Here is a 15,327-nt window from a genome sequence, read left to right as displayed (position 1 = left end):
TAATTTGGAATTTACTTTGAAGGGGAAGTTGTTGGCAGAGAATTTCAGCTTGAGAAGTGATTCGGAATTTACTTTGAAGGGGAAGTTTTGTGCAGAGAATTTCAGATAGAGAAGTGATTTGGAATTTAGTTTGAAGCGGATGTTTTTGGCGGAGAATTTAAGCTTGAGAAGTGATTTGGAATTTATTTTGAAGGGGGAGCTTTTTGCAATGAAGTTTTGCTAGAAAAGTAATGAGAAGATCCCAAAAGTGTATTCCTTATCCTTTATGATTAAAGCATTCATAACTAATAAAGCCGTTTATATTCTTTATTACTCTGTATTCTCTATTCTGAAGAGAAGAAAAGTCCAAAACACTTTCAATAACTAACTATTTCGAACTATAAAAATACTTCATATAAAACTTGTATCACATAAAGATCATTATCTATTAACAAGAGAATAGAAATCCAGAACACTCTTAAAAACTAGAACACTAAATTGATTTAAATTGAATTTAAACTGAAGACATTCATCTGGAACTATATGACTCTTTCAGTTTAAATTTATATCACATAAAGATCACTTTTTAAGTTTATATACTTTATTCTCTATTTTCCAGACAAGAGCAATCCAGAACACACTCAAAAACTAGAACGTTGAATTGATTTAAATTGTAACTTAAGCTAAAGACTTCCATCTAGAGCCAATGATCATTTCTTGAAAGTATTAAATACTTATTGAGATAGGTTTAGCTGAGCTTTAACGAGCAACCACAGGAATTTAGAAGCTTTGATAAGCTGTATTTTTTTATGTGTGTAGCAAGTGAATAAAAATACAAGAGCTGAACACGGTTTTGATTTCAGGTTTTTAGCTTTTGTTTGCCTTCTGTGTTTGTCAGGATGTCACCAACGACCTCTAACGGTAATCAATCAAAGTGACGACCTTTTTTGGAGCGATGGCCCTTAAGGTCAAGCCACCAGAGAAACTGGGGCACAACTGTGAACCGCACTCGCTGGTAACTAGATATTAACTAAATGGAATACCGCACACTCTCCGACACGGACAGTTGTTTGATTCACACGCGATTGAATAGAACTAAAAGCAACGAGAATGTGAGGGGAAAGAAACGTAGTTCGAGACAGAGACGGAGACGGAGACGTTGCGACCGAAGTGTTTCTCGTCGCGTTCGCAACTGACAGCGACAAATGTTGTATTCAAATTGTGGCAGTTGCATAAATGAAAATCGCCTTGAGATGCGAGATATACTTGTGTGTGTGTGTGTGTAGTATAATAATCGGTCCTCATCTATATACATACATACATAACTATACTATAGTATACTTCATCCATGAGTTATGAACTTGTCTAGCAATAACGCCAGCGTCAGGGCCCTTCGTCGACTAATTCCAAGCAGTTCCATTAACAACAACAATTATTATGAGTGTATTCACGGGTATTCGGGTGAGTATTCATTGGGCAGTTCGCAGTTCGCAGTTCGCTCAGTCTAGTTCAATGCACTCGTAAAATTGTTCAAGTCTAGTTTGATTTGTGTAATTAATGGAGCAGCCAAGGTCAGTTCTACTCACAACAACAACCTGATTAGAACTGATCTCATAAATTGACCCACCACATGCAAGCTATAAAGTTTCAACAACTAACAACTAACAGCTGATCGTTAAGATTGGACGCCAACAACATTTTGTAATTGAAATAATTATAGTTCCAGACTCTATGCGAAATCAGAAACTGTTCAGTTCAGGTTTATTCTCTAGTCATAAACAAAACCAGTGGTCTATCGGTCTCTGTTGCTCAAGTTAAAGCTTCAGTTAGTTATCGTTCGATTAAATTTATTGTACAGGTAAAAACTGTTCAACTTTTTGAATATCCAAAAGACTGAACTAGTCAACTAGTGGCTTCTATTGCTTAAGTTAAAGCTTTAGCTAGTTCAAATAAGTAACTCATCCGTTTCTCAAGCATAAGTAAGATCGATAGTTAGTTATCGATCGAATAAATTTATTGTCGATAAAAACACTGATCACCTTTTTTAATATCCGAATGATATAAGTAGGAGTTAACCGTTTTCTCATACAGAAGTTAAATCGATAATTAGTTATCGCTCTGATAAATTTATCACGCAAATAAAAACTGTTTATTTTTCTGGATATTCGAAATTATTTCAAATATTGTAGATAACATTTCTTTTTCATTATCCTTGACATATTCTCATATTCAATTAAAAGAATTTCTCAGTTATCTTTCGAATAAATTCATCTTTTCTAATATCCGTCAGTTCTAACTAGTCTTTTAAGTTAAGTTAAATCGATAATTAGTTAGCATTCGATTGCAGCTAACATGTAAGATACATAATTCGTGGGTTCCAAATTATATCTTCATTAAGATTGTCAGAGTCCCATGATAAAGCAAAAGCGATTGCTAGTTATCAATCAAGTAAATCTAGAGTGCAGATGAAAATTATTCATCTCTCCCGATATTCGTAATTCTCGTAAATAGTCAAATCTGTGGTTCTTATTTCGAATAAATTTATATTTGCTCTGTCAAAGTCAGTAACTTCTACTCAATAGTTGAGACAATATCTTCCGGATAAAATAACACATATGTAACTTGTCGAGTAATAAATTATGATATTTTCCTTTGCAACAAGCTTTTCATTTCGCTGAATATCGTACATCGTGTATCGTATATTGTGTATCGTATATGGCGTATCGTACATCGTTACTCGATGAGTATCGTAAAATGCACAATAGTAAATTTGGATTTTTCCTTTGCACTTAGTGATTCATTTAGCCATACAGCTAAATATCGTATAACGTATAACGTATATCGTACATTGTATATCGTATATCGTAACTCACCCAATATGGCGCGCAAGTGTCCCTCCAGCGTTTGCAAGATCGTTTGCTTTATCTCCTTGACGCTCTTGCCCAGAAATTGTTCACTGGCCGTGCCAAGCAGCTCGTCGGCCTGATGATGAAAATAATAAACATTCATCATCTGTGTAAGTGTGTGTGTGTGTGTGTGTGTGTGTGTGTGTGTGTGGATGTGTATGTGTGTGATTAAGTGCGAGTGTATGTATGTGGGTGTGAGTGGTGGTGGTGTGTGAGTGTGTGTGTGTGTGAGAATTTATGATTGGTAATGTTAGTGTTGTTATTGGTTGATCAACACGGCACAGAAAGACAGACAGATAGAGATATAGAGCGAAAGATTCAGAAAGAAACAGAGAGAGAGAGAGAGAGAGAGAGATAGACACAGAGAATGAGAGAGAGAGATGAAAAGAAAGAGATAGTGAGAGAGAGCAGCCAGAGTAGAAATTGACAATCCAAAGCCATAGACAAAAAAGAAAAACACATGAGAAGAGTTTTTTTTTGTTAAATAGTTAATGAATAATTGTTGTTGGAGTAGTGATGAGTAAGTATCGATTGTTGTTGTTGTTGTTGTTCATGATGATGACGATGAAGAAGACGACGCCGATGATGATGATGATGAGCACGTCGATAATGACATCGATGATGACGATGATGAGATGGATGATGGATGATGGTGATAATTGTGTTAGACCCGCGATCACACACACACATACACACACAATGCACGCACACACACACGCATTTGGCACGCGTCGATGGCAGTGATAATAAGTTTTGATTATGGCAACCGCAACCGCAACCGTAACATTAACAGTGGCATTAACATTAACAGTAATAGTAACATTTACATTAACAGTAACAGTAATGGTAGCATTAACAGTAACATTAGCAAATGTTTTTTTAGCATTTCAATCAAATGATGTTGTTAGATTGTTGTTTTTTTTTTTTCGTTTTTGTTTTGTTTAATTTCGATTATTATCATTTACAGTTGTTTTTTGGTTTTTTTGGTTAGTTTTGATTTTCAGATTCGTTTGATGAGTCGTTTGAGTTGAGTTAGAGTTGAAGTTCAAGTTGAAGTTGAGTAGTCGAACGATCGAGTAGCGCAGGGTATGTTGGTATGGTTGGTAGTATTGGTAAAAGAAAGTAGAGAGAAAGGTAAAAGAACACAAATGTCAACAAATTTCGACTGTAGCTCCATTTAAGTAAAATTCTTCTTGTTCTTCAGATTGTAATTGTTTTTTTTTGTTTTGTTAAATTTAAATGTAAGTAATTCTCTAGTTGGTGTGAGTGCTAAGAGTACGCTAAGTGTAAGAGTGTGTGAGTGAAACAGATATAGAGAGAGACAGAGAGAGAGAGAGAGAGAGAGAGATAGAACTGAAACCGATAATGATAATAATTAAAACAAACATGCAGGCAAATGATATGATGACAATTTGTGATCAGATTCTTCTTCTCCTCCTCATCGATTTACACCGCCTTCTCTTTTTTTGTTTTTTGTTTTTTTTTTGCTCCTTCCTCTGATACGGACTCTGCGTGCGTGCGTGTGTGTGAGTGTATGTGTGTATGGGGGTGTGGGTGCGAATGAGTGTACTCATGAATGAACATTGAAATACTTAGTTACAGATAGAAGAGCCAAAGAAAAAGAGAGACACACACAGCCAACACAAAAAAAGCGAAAAGGAAACGAAACCGAAGAATACCAAAATGAAGTTAAGAATAATCAACGAAGAGAGACGAAATTAATAACGAAATGTATATACCCTCTCTTCGTACAGGGTATATATGATTGAAAAGAAAGAAATGATATAAACGTACCTCGTCGTTTGTATAATCTTTATTTTTATACGAAGATGACTGTAATAATGGAATGAAATAATTACTCAATGTAAGAACATAATTTCGATTTGAGGATCCAAAGTGAAAGTGCATCAATCATGCCATCAATCAGTTGGGATGATCCTTAAATATTTCTTTTCTTTTTTTTTTTTTTTTGCGCTATTTTATAAATCAAATTATCGATGATAATGTGCAAAAGATAGAGAGACGATAAAATATGATTATGGTGAAATCATATTGTAATGATTGATACGATAAATAGGTAAAGACTTGTGATTGAGCGATTGATTTCTGGTTTGGAAGTTGTCGCTGGGATTTTTTTTTTTTTTGTGGGCATTTCAATTGCATTGCATAGTTAATTAATATCCTAGGTGCTTGTTGTTATTCAATTAGTTACAGTTAGTTAAATTAGCTGTGCAAATTGTGCTTCGGAATAATGTTCTTCATTCAAATTGCATGATTGATCGTATATCATACATACACACACACAAACACACACACACGCTCGGAGTGTGGAGTTGTGATTTGTGATTAGTGAATAGCACTAAATCGAATCAACGCAAAAACAAAAAAATGCCAATGGAACTGAGAAGTTTTTTATTGTACAGAATTTAAGAGATAATTCTACACTTACTTTTGATTGATCAGATCTAAGGCGCTTGCAAGGCTAAATATATTTAAATTTAATCGATTTCGTTTTTGGGAGGAATTAAAAAAATGTTAAATTTGAAATTGTACATAAACAAAACGCAAAAGGTTTAAGGAAAACATAAGAAAAACAATTGCCAAAACGGTATTAAAATCGAATAAGAATATTATATAGTAAGTACAGTTGAAACGCTGCATAATACAATAAATATTGTTAAAAAGGAATTGAATTAACTTTAAGCCAAATTTTCAGACGTTTGCACTACGTTGCTACCAAAAATGCATGCCAAATAGATAGATAAGTATAAGATATTAAGATAAGATATTCATATATATTGATACTAATACTGATAGATAGATAGATTGATAGATCTCTAGCTATTCGAAAGCCAAGGAACTTGCATACAGAACTCGGATAGATCAGCTCAGTTCGGTTCAAACAACACACACATACCTTCATGATCTTGCACTGCGCCACACCCGTCACAGTCAATGGAACACCCTGAGCGGTCTCCACGTTCTCGCACATCGGATTCAGGGTCATCACGTTGAGGGAGAGACGCTGCACGTCCGTCACCAGCCACCAGGCCCATGCCCAGCCTCCGACGATTGTCCGCTTCTTTGTGGAACCGCAGCAGCCACCTGAAAGAGTGAGTAAAAACAGATTATATAGTAAGCGAGTGTTTTGGGTTAGCCAATATATGGTAAATTGTTTTATAGAAAAGTTATGAAATTTCTATAATAAAATAAATATATTTTAACGATTATAAATTCTATTTTCGTTTTGTTCTTTCCCCAACGATTAAAGATTGAAAGAATCTTTAGGGAGTACCTAAAAACATAGTTTGCATTCTTAACAGCCGTATGAAGATATCCTCTTATATTTCTAATTTTTTCCAGAACATTTCTTTCAACACAATATTTATTATTTTCTTGGTTGACTGAGTATTGCGTATTTAACTATAGTTCTGTCATAAAATTTATATTATAATGAACTTAAATAAAAACTGTTATAAAAATTTTGAAGCTAACATTTTAAATGATAAAACAAATAGATGCACTATCATAATATGTTTTATTATGTTAGTTCTTCTTTTGAGTTCCCCAATGAATATCAAACATTTTAGTAGACACATTGTTCAAGTTCCCATGAAGATTGAAAGAATCGTTAGTGGGTATTTAAAAACATTGTTTGCTTTTTTATAGATATCATTTTATATTTGTCATTTTTAAGAATATTCCTTGCACTATAATATTTATTGTTTTCTAGATTCACAGGTTATTGCCTATAAAATTTAGATTATAATGAACTTAAGAGCTCATCTTATTCTATGTGGATCAAGAATAACAGAAATACAGTTTTGCAGTGCTCTTTTTGATTTTTTTATTAGAACATATAATATTTGAGAGGAACATTTTCGGATTGATTTCTTCAAAGATCAATTATAAAATATTACTAAATAAATATACAAAATTGGATCATTTAATCAACTCTTTCTATTTCCAATTATGGAATATTATAACAGTAAGTAGTTTGCTTCAAATAGATTGTATAATTTTTCTAATTTTCTTATTTATTTTCGTTGTAATTAACTTGTATTATTTCTCTTTTTATCTTCTATCATCTTAATGTGTGATTAAAGTTCAGAAATAATCGAAATACTTTTATACCCAAGCTCTGTGCATATATGTAATCAAAGTTGTTTAGCTATATTCCCGCCAAATAGTTGGCCGTTTTGCAGCTGTTTGCTGACGTCATTGGGGCAACCAGGTGGCCAGGTGCGATGGCCTGATGATGGGCCGGCCAAAGTATGACCCACAAATAACGCCGCTTGTGTACGCACATTTTGGCAGCAAAGCTCGACTTTAGCGGCTTATATAGTAAGAGTGAAAGCATTTCGCTGCCTTCACGAATGAGTGTGCGAGTGCGAAGAGTGTATGTGTGTGTGTGTGTGTTGTCTACGTGCCGGCAAACACGTCAAATGAGTCGAAAAAGTGATGATCGAGTGTTGTCAGCTGCAAGTCGAGTTAAGCAGGAAGCAATTGGCCATTTGCAGTGCCAACTAACGGGTCAAAGAAAAAAAACAAACAAACAAAACAAAACAAAGCTGCAGTGCTTGGCCCTCATTGCAGGCCAGCCAAATTAAAAAGGGCATTGCGACCGTTGCGCAGACGCAAACGCAAACGCAGCTGACGCCAAAGCAAAAGCAAATACAGTTGGAGTCGAGCTTGCAGAGAGAAAGGGATTTGACGAAGAGAGCGCAAATCGAGCGAACGAGCGAGTGAGACAAATAGAGAGAGCGGCTTAAAATGTGACAGCGAGAGAGCGGAGGAGGAAGAGTGAGAGAGGCTTGGCCATTTCTAGTTGCTGTGGCTGTTTTTGGCTCTGGTTCCACTTCATTTTATGCGTCTCAGTTGCCCAGCGAACGTCGCAGCGCGCGGCTGCAGAAAGCGCACAGAAAGAAAGTGTTGAAAGAAAGCACAACAAAACAACAACAACAACAACAACAACGAAAAGCTCCAAGGCGGCGCTTGAACTCGGCTCTCAGGCTACAAACAAACAAAACGGCAAATATACACAAAAAAAAACCCTCTCGCAATCGTACGATCTCGTTCTCTAACTCTTTCTCTGTCACTGTCTCCTTTAACACAGTTCTAAGAAGTGTTCAGCAAGTGAGTGAAAAGCAATAATAACACATATATTAAAATACATTATTAATACACTAACACACACACACACACGCATTTTATACGCATGTATAAATAAACAAAATAACAATGCGAAAAGTGTGCCAACGGCAAAAAGAAATCAAAGTCAACAACAATAACAAGAAGCAGCGGCTGCGGCAGCGCAAGAGACAGCAAAACAGAACAAGCAAAAGGCTCGCGCAACAACAACAACAACAATCAAAAACATTCTAAGCCGTTGACGTCGCAGCAGCGACGCGACGCAACGCCTACGCAGAGAAGCTTTCTCAACGAAAGTGATTCACGGCACGGCTTCGTTAAGTTTTTTTTTTTTGCTTGCGTATGCGTATGCGTGTGTTATGCATTTCTCTTTAGCGCTGTTTGCTCATCTAATTAGCGCCTATTCGCAGTGCTGACCCCTCGCTGCTGTGGCTGCCGCTGCTGCGGTCGACGTCGCAGTCGCTGGACAGCGCTTTGCAGCTGGTACCTTGAACTTGAGCAGTGTAGCGCACATTCAACTCGGCGCAGCGGCAACCAGTTTGCAACAACAACAGCAATCACATCAAATATTATTAGCGGCAACAACAAGTTTGTAATTGCCAACAACAAAGACAGCAACAACAACAACAACAGCTGCGAATGCTGCTAATGCTATTGACTTGGTCCAGGCAAAGATTATGCAAAGTCAGCGAGACTGCGACTGCGACTGAGACTGAGCGACAGGAAATGTTTTCGGCAGCAGCCACAAGCTGCAAAGCCGCAATCAACAAGCGAGTAGCCAACAACACAACAAGCCAAGAAGTCAGCGTACTCCTCTCAATCGATAGGGCGGCATTTACTGCAGGGCGTGGCCACAAACTGGTTGCGCTTGCCTCTCTAAATGTGTGACTGTGTGTGTGCGTGTGTGAAGCAATTGTTGCATGGCTTTCTGGCCAGAAATAATGAGAGAAAAGCTGCATAGCTTCAATGGAAGTTTTATAACAGCCGCAAAAGATTTCACTTTTATGTGGGAGACTTGCAGCACCTTCCGCTCCCCCTCTTTCACCTCTGACTGTTCCACTTCTCTCACCACTAACCGAAGCTCTGCTGTGCTGCCAAATGTCAGTTGCTTTAAAAGTTCTTACAAAAGCTTAAAGTAACGGCACTTTTAGCTAGAACGAAAGTCGCATTACGAAAAAGCTTCGCACTCAAATACGAACAGCACAAATTCGTCATTTTGGGAGCGCTGATTTCGAATTCCGATCGAAAAACGTGTGATAAGCTCCGTGCATGTTGTAATGGACAACCGACAACCACGACAACCACCAGATGTGCTTTAGGTAGGGTATGCATAGCAAATGGAGTTACGAAATTACAGATCGTGATCGAAATGTTGAAAGCATGAAAAGTGTGTTCCTGTCTCCCCCATCACAGCACTTCACAACGATAACCCGATTACATACATTACATGCAAATTATTTAAGCCTGACCCGTTGACTGATTGACAAGAGTGTTTGGCAAGAAAAACACTGTTGACAACTTACGGGGAAGTTAGTACATATAGTTACGGTATTGACCACTTGAGGGAGGGAGTTGATACGAAATATTCGTGTTACTATTTCAATCATTATTTATCTTTTTTCAAATCATATTCAAAAGCTTACCTCATACTGAGAAAGTATACAAATATCGCCCTAAGGGTGGAAAGTTGTTGAATAATCCAACGAAAAAGCGGATTTCCATTACTTAATTTGGAAATAAGCTGTCAATCTCTGGTTAGACATTTTCTACGATTGTGTCACCAGCGACGTTAGCAAATTCATTTCCATATCCAGAAGTAAAACTCGCATCACATCGCATAACTCGCTAATTGACTTTACAATATTTTCTATTACAGACACGTTGAGATTTTGGACGAACGCCATCGATTGAAACATGAGCTCGGCTATTGTGGGCGCCGCGTCGGCAATTGGAGGCGCGGTGACGGCGGCAACAAGCAACAGTTGGTTCATACCGATGCTGATGGCAGCGGTTGCCTATTTCCAGTATGAGGAGATCATGGATCCCGAATCAAAACCCAGCGATGTGAGCAGCGATGACATACTCGATCACTATGATTTCATTGTGATAGGCGCCGGTTCTGCCGGCGCTGTTGTTGCCAATCGTTTGACCGAGGTCGAGAACTGGAATGTCCTGTTGCTGGAGGCTGGTGGCGATGAGACCGAACTGACGGATGTACCGCTCATGGCCGGTTATCTGCAACTCTCGAAGATCGACTGGCAGTATAAGACCGAACCTTCGGGAACTTCATGTTTGGGTAAGTACAAACATTCTTACAAATTTGGCACAGCTAATGTTTCGATTTCCCGGCAGCTATGCAAGGTGGACGCTGCAATTGGCCCAGGGGCAAGGTCTTAGGAGGATCATCTGTCCTGAACTACATGTTGTATCTCAGAGGCTCAAAGAGAGACTACGAAAACTGGGAGGCTCTCGGCAATCCCGGCTGGTCGTATCGCGATGCCCTCTACTACTTCAAGAAATCGGAGGACAATACTAATCCCTACTTGGCCAGCACACCCTACCATGCCACCGGCGGCTATTTGACTGTGGGCGAGGCACCTTACCACACGCCCCTGGCGGCTAGCTTCGTTGAGGCTGGCGTGGAGATGGGCTACGACAATCGCGACTTGAATGGCGAGAAAATGACGGGATTCATGATTGCCCAGGGCACCACAAGACGTGGTTCGCGCTGCTCGACATCCAAGGCGTTCTTGCGACCCGCTCGCCTCCGTCCTAATCTGCACATCTCGATGAACTCGCATGTTACCCGCATCATGATCGATCCGGTCACCAAGCTGGCATTTGGCGTCGAGTTTGTTAAAGATCAGAAGCTGTATCATGTGCGTGCCACCAAGGAAGTGGTGCTGTCTGGTGGCTCGGTGAACAGTCCGCAACTGCTGATGCTGAGCGGTGTTGGACCACGCAAGGAGTTGACCAAGCATCGCATTCCGGTTATCAAGGAGTTGAGCGTTGGCGAGAATCTGCAGGATCACATTGGTCTCGGTGGCTTGACATTCCTCGTGAATCAGCCCGTTTCTATTGTGGAGAATCGCTTTCACACGATGTCAACGGTGCTGCAGTATGCAGTCTTTGGCCAAGGTCCTCTCACCATACTCGGGGGCGTCGAGGGTCTCGCCTATGTGAACACAAAGTATGCGAACAGTTCACTGGACTGGCCGGACATTGAGTTCCACTTTGTGTCGGGTTCAACTAATTCCGATGGCGGATCACAGCTGCGCAAGGCACACGGATTGACGGACGCATTCTATAGGTCGGTCTTTGAGCCGATCAACAATCGGGATGCATGGAGCATAATACCGATGTTGTTGCGTCCCCGCAGCGTGGGCAGCATCAAGTTGCGCAGCAGCAATCCCTTCGACTATCCCTACATCTTTCCCAACTATCTGACCGATGAGTTCGATATGAAGACTCTAATTGAGGGTGTCAAAATAGCCGTAGCCCTCTCCCGAACGAAGGCTATGCAACGCTTTGGCTCACGTCTTTCCAGCATACACTGGCCGGGATGTGAGCAGCTGGCTCCCTTCACCGACGCCTACTGGGAGTGTATGGTGCGTCGCTATACTTCGACAATCTATCATCCCGTCGGCACCTGCAAGATGGCACCGTATTGGGACAAGGATGCGGTAGTAGATGCCAAGTTGCGGGTGTACGGCATACGTGGTCTGCGGGTGATCGACGCCAGTATCATGCCCAAGTTGGTCTCGGCCAATACGAATGCGCCCGTAATTATGATTGCTGAGAAAGGCAGCGATATGATCAAGGAGTTTTGGATTAAGAACACAATAGTCTGATAGGGAGACAGCATTTGGTATGAGAGTGAATCTGAGTGTGAATGCGAGCGTGAATGAGTGAGTGCGTGAATGTTTGAGGTCTTTACACTTAAGGGATTTTTCCTCCGAGAACCCAAATTTATTTTCTTTTTTTTGTTATGCTTAAGACAATCCCATGTATTTATTGTAACTGTACGAACAAGTCAAACCAAGTGACCATTAAATGAGTATTTCGACCGAGGCTTGGTTGCGTTTTATGTTGATCAGATAAAGTTGGCACGCTTTCATCATTATGGATTAGTTAATCATATCATATCTAAACAGCAAAAAGATTAAAGTTGTGCTTTGTATTAAAACATTCCTCTAATATGCTGTATCAATAAAGGCACAAACCGCAAATTGTGGTTTTGCTAATTTTAAACAAAACAATGAAAAAGTTTTAAATAGTCTATATATTTGTTGCTCAAAAGTAAGTAAGAGGCTTGAAAGAATGAACTAAGTATTATTTTGCGCTAAGGAGTAAACATCAAGAAATAATAAACAGGAGTTATATTTATTGCTAAAGTATAGAGTCTGGCTGAGTACCTTGAAAGTGCTGCAATCTATTTGATTATTGCTAGATATGTTGTAGTAGTAAAGGGTCTAACAGAATCGTAGCTAAGCGCAGCCTTCTTCAAATATGTATTTCATTTGATTGCTCCGGCACTTCACTAGATTGCTCCCGTTCGTCGCTGCCCTCTCCGCTCTTCTGCTGACCCAGCTGATCCTCGCGAATCATGCGCGCCGCCTGCTCGGCGACCATCATGGCGGGTGCATTTGTGTTGCCAGCCGTTACCTCCGGTATGACACTGGCATCCACCACCCTCAGCCCTTGGATGCCACGCACCCGTAGTCGCTCATCGACGACGCCAAGTGGATCACTCTTGTCGGCCATGCGGCAAGTGCCGACCGCATGCCAAGCGCCAACAAACATGTACCGAATGTGGCACATCCAATATGCATCCGAGTCCGGCTGCAGAGCATCACATTCGGGCAGCGGTGGCAGCCACAGCTGCAGGCCGCAGCTGCGAAAGGCGCGAGTACGCGTCAAACGCTGCACGTAGCGGACAAAGCGCAACAGTGTGGCACGATCCTCGACATGAGCGCCATAGTTGTTCCAGATCAGCGGACTGTCCGACGGATCACTGCTGCGCAAACTGACGCTACCTCGCGACTTGGGCAACAGCAGCGATCCCATCACCTGCAGCAGATCCGTGCGCTGCAACGCTGCCTGCTGGGCGGCCACAAGTTCGGGTCGGAAGCCCAGATACTCGAAGCTGCCGCTGCCACCGCGTGGCAACAACGTGTGCGCCACCACATGCAGATCCGGCTGCCCCGAGCGACTGTGCGGCGCACTCGAGTTGAGGAAACCCATCATCGAGTAGCTCTCGGCCATGGGACCGCGTTGCTGCTGCAACAGATACTCGGCCACCGAGTCGGCGGCGTAGGCACTGCGCTCCTGGGCGCTGCTGCTGTTGACGGCACAGTTGCTGGTGAAGCGCAGGAACAGCGGCAACATGCCGTGATCGTGTAGGTTCTGCCCCACGCCCGCTAGATGCCGCACCGTCTTGATGCCCACGCTCGACAGGTGCTCCTCTGGTCCAATGCCAGACAGCAACAGCAACTTGGCCGAGTTCAGCGTGCCAGCGCTGACAATAACTTCACGCCGCGCCCACACAGCACGCGTGGTATTGTCCCCACTCATGGTGTAGGCCACGCCACGTGCCCGCTGTCCACTCCCGGAGAAGAGCAGACGCTCCGCTAGAGCACCGCGCAGAACGCGCAGATTGGATCGTTGCTGTTGCTCTGCGCTGGCGAGGAACATGCGTGCACTGTTGGCTCGCCTGCCCTGGCGTATGGTGGCCGGGACGTGATGTGTGTACCCGAAGCTGCTGCCCGCGATGAGGGGCTGCTGCATCTTGGGCACCCCCAGCTCGCCGCTAGCCGCGTAGATCAGCGAGGAGAGACGCAGATTGAGCGGCGAGACCGGAAAGTAGCTTGGCTGCAACCTCTGCTGGAGGCGAAGATAGGCGCGCTGCACTTGCGGCCAATCCCAGCCACGCAGTCCGAGCTGCCAGCGCCAACGCTGATAGTTCGCCGCACTCCCCGGCACATAGATGTTGCCATTGATGGCCCCGGTGCCGCCCAGCAACCGACCGTGCCACCAACAGCAGCCGTGTGGAGGAGCCATTGCCTGACAGCAGCGCACATTGGGCTCCGCCTCGTCCAGCCACATGTAGCGCACATCGTGATGCAACGTCCCGCTCAGGCCGTAGATCTCGGACTCAAGAGGCGGCAACTCGCCCGCCTCCAGCAGCAGCACCTTCACATCGGGCTGCTCGCTCAATCGGCTGGCCACAATGGAGCCAGCGCTGCCCGCTCCCACCACAATGTAGTCAAAGGTGTTGAGCTCCACTTGTTCGTTCTCCGGTGGCGGAGTGTAGGATGCTGGCCAAACGCTGCTGTTCGTCAGCTGTGCGGCAGAGGCATTGAGTGCTGTGGCCACCGATTGCAGCAGCGAGACTCCGATGCCATTGCTGCGTATCTCCGTGACGTCAGCAGTCACAAATAACGCTCCTGTTAGGAGTAGTGTGAAGAGCGTGTACAGGGTTGCCACCCTGCGCAAAGACCGCACGCTCGGGCGTTGCATTTTGAACTGTTTAGGCCAGGCCAAGGCTGTGTGACTTGTTGCCTTCGATGCCGTCAAAACGTTCGTTTTATCGTTGCTTTAGCTTTTGCTTTATTGTCATGATCTGCGACGATAAAAATATTTTATTATTTTTATCTGCCATTTGCCTCTCAATTTCTGTTTGCACTGCGCTTTAAATATTTAAAGCAGCTGCCGCCCCTTTCGCTGCTGCAATCGCGCTCGGCGGCAGAAGCTTTCGCTGTTAATTAACATAGCTGTTGGGTAGCTATGCTCAAAAAAGAGCATGCTAAGAATGCGATCGAGTACGTGACACTTGACTTGATTGCAACAAGAGAAAGCTTTTCACTTTTTGAAACAAAGAACCTTTGTGAAATTGATTCTACGATCAAATTATATGCAAATCAATTGTTTTGCAGGGTATTTACTAAGCTAGCATGCCAGCTTAATGCAATGAATACTCATCAGTTGCAGTCACGTATATTTCCATAAGTCACGCATAATTCAGAGCGATACTTTTAAGAAAGTCAAGTTACTACTTTAGGTATACTCCATAAGAGTGCTAAAAAATGCGAAAGATTGTTGAAAAAATATATTTTACTTTAAAATATTTATTCAATATAGAAAGTGTATTAAAACTCCGCATAGATTTGAAATGAAACTTTTGCGGTTTCATAATCTGCAGCTGATCAAGAGAAACACTCGGCAATACTCTACACTCCAAGTTTGTGCTGTAGATCTAGAGTGTAATCGGAGCTAATTCAAACACACTCAT

At 42.1% G+C, this 15,327-nt stretch overlaps 3 protein-coding genes across 5 annotated transcripts in view; 1 reads left to right on the top strand and 2 right to left on the bottom strand.

Annotated features, from left to right (window-relative positions):
• Nucleotides 1-15,327, bottom strand: part of LOC133847820 (flotillin-2) — a 122,514-nt gene that overhangs the window by 5,528 nt on the left and 101,659 nt on the right. Inside the window, exons 2-4 of one of the 3 annotated variants that reach the window (XM_062283066.1) lie at nucleotides 5,803-5,990; nucleotides 4,680-4,718; nucleotides 2,853-2,961 (exon numbers count right to left, since the gene is read on the bottom strand). In XM_062283066.1, the coding sequence (XP_062139050.1) occupies nucleotides 2,853-2,961; nucleotides 4,680-4,718; nucleotides 5,803-5,990 (336 nt within the window). Of the gene's footprint in view, nucleotides 1-2,852; nucleotides 2,992-4,679; nucleotides 4,719-5,802; nucleotides 5,991-15,327 lie in introns of all 3 variants that reach the window. The other 2 variants (XM_062283067.1, XM_062283068.1) reach the window with 2 other exon arrangements.
• Nucleotides 7,756-12,107, top strand: LOC133847659 (glucose dehydrogenase [FAD, quinone]). Its single transcript, XM_062282830.1, has 3 exons — nucleotides 7,756-8,021; nucleotides 9,913-10,332; nucleotides 10,389-12,107. The coding sequence occupies exons 2-3, from the start codon at nucleotides 9,951-9,953 to the stop codon at nucleotides 11,885-11,887; spliced, it is 1,881 nt and encodes a 626-aa protein (XP_062138814.1). The 5' UTR covers nucleotides 7,756-8,021; nucleotides 9,913-9,950; the 3' UTR covers nucleotides 11,888-12,107.
• LOC133847657 (glucose dehydrogenase [FAD, quinone]) lies at nucleotides 12,401-14,584 on the bottom strand. Its single transcript, XM_062282827.1, has one exon. It carries the CDS (start codon nucleotides 14,553-14,555, stop codon nucleotides 12,540-12,542), a length of 2,016 nt encoding a protein of 671 aa, XP_062138811.1. The 5' UTR covers nucleotides 14,556-14,584; the 3' UTR covers nucleotides 12,401-12,539.

Source organism: Drosophila sulfurigaster, chromosome X (assembly GCF_023558435.1).
Source record: "Drosophila sulfurigaster albostrigata strain 15112-1811.04 chromosome X, ASM2355843v2, whole genome shotgun sequence".
NCBI classification, from domain to species: Eukaryota; Metazoa; Arthropoda; class Insecta; order Diptera; family Drosophilidae; genus Drosophila; species Drosophila sulfurigaster.
Note: the sequence above shows the minus strand (reverse complement) of the source record. Positions and strands in the feature narration are given on the sequence as shown.

Excerpts from the sequence above, each read along its gene's own strand:
- LOC133847659 (XM_062282830.1), top strand. The coding sequence starts at position 9,951 with ATGAGCTCGGCTATTGTGGGCGCCGCGTCGGCAATTGGAGGCGCGGTG. Across the intron at positions 10,333-10,388 it reads TTCGGGAACTTCATGTTTGG|CTATGCAAGGTGGACGCTGC; the intron begins GTAAGTACAAAC and ends ATTTCCCGGCAG.
- LOC133847657 (XM_062282827.1), bottom strand. The coding sequence starts at position 14,555 with ATGCAACGCCCGAGCGTGCGGTCTTTGCGCAGGGTGGCAACCCTGTAC.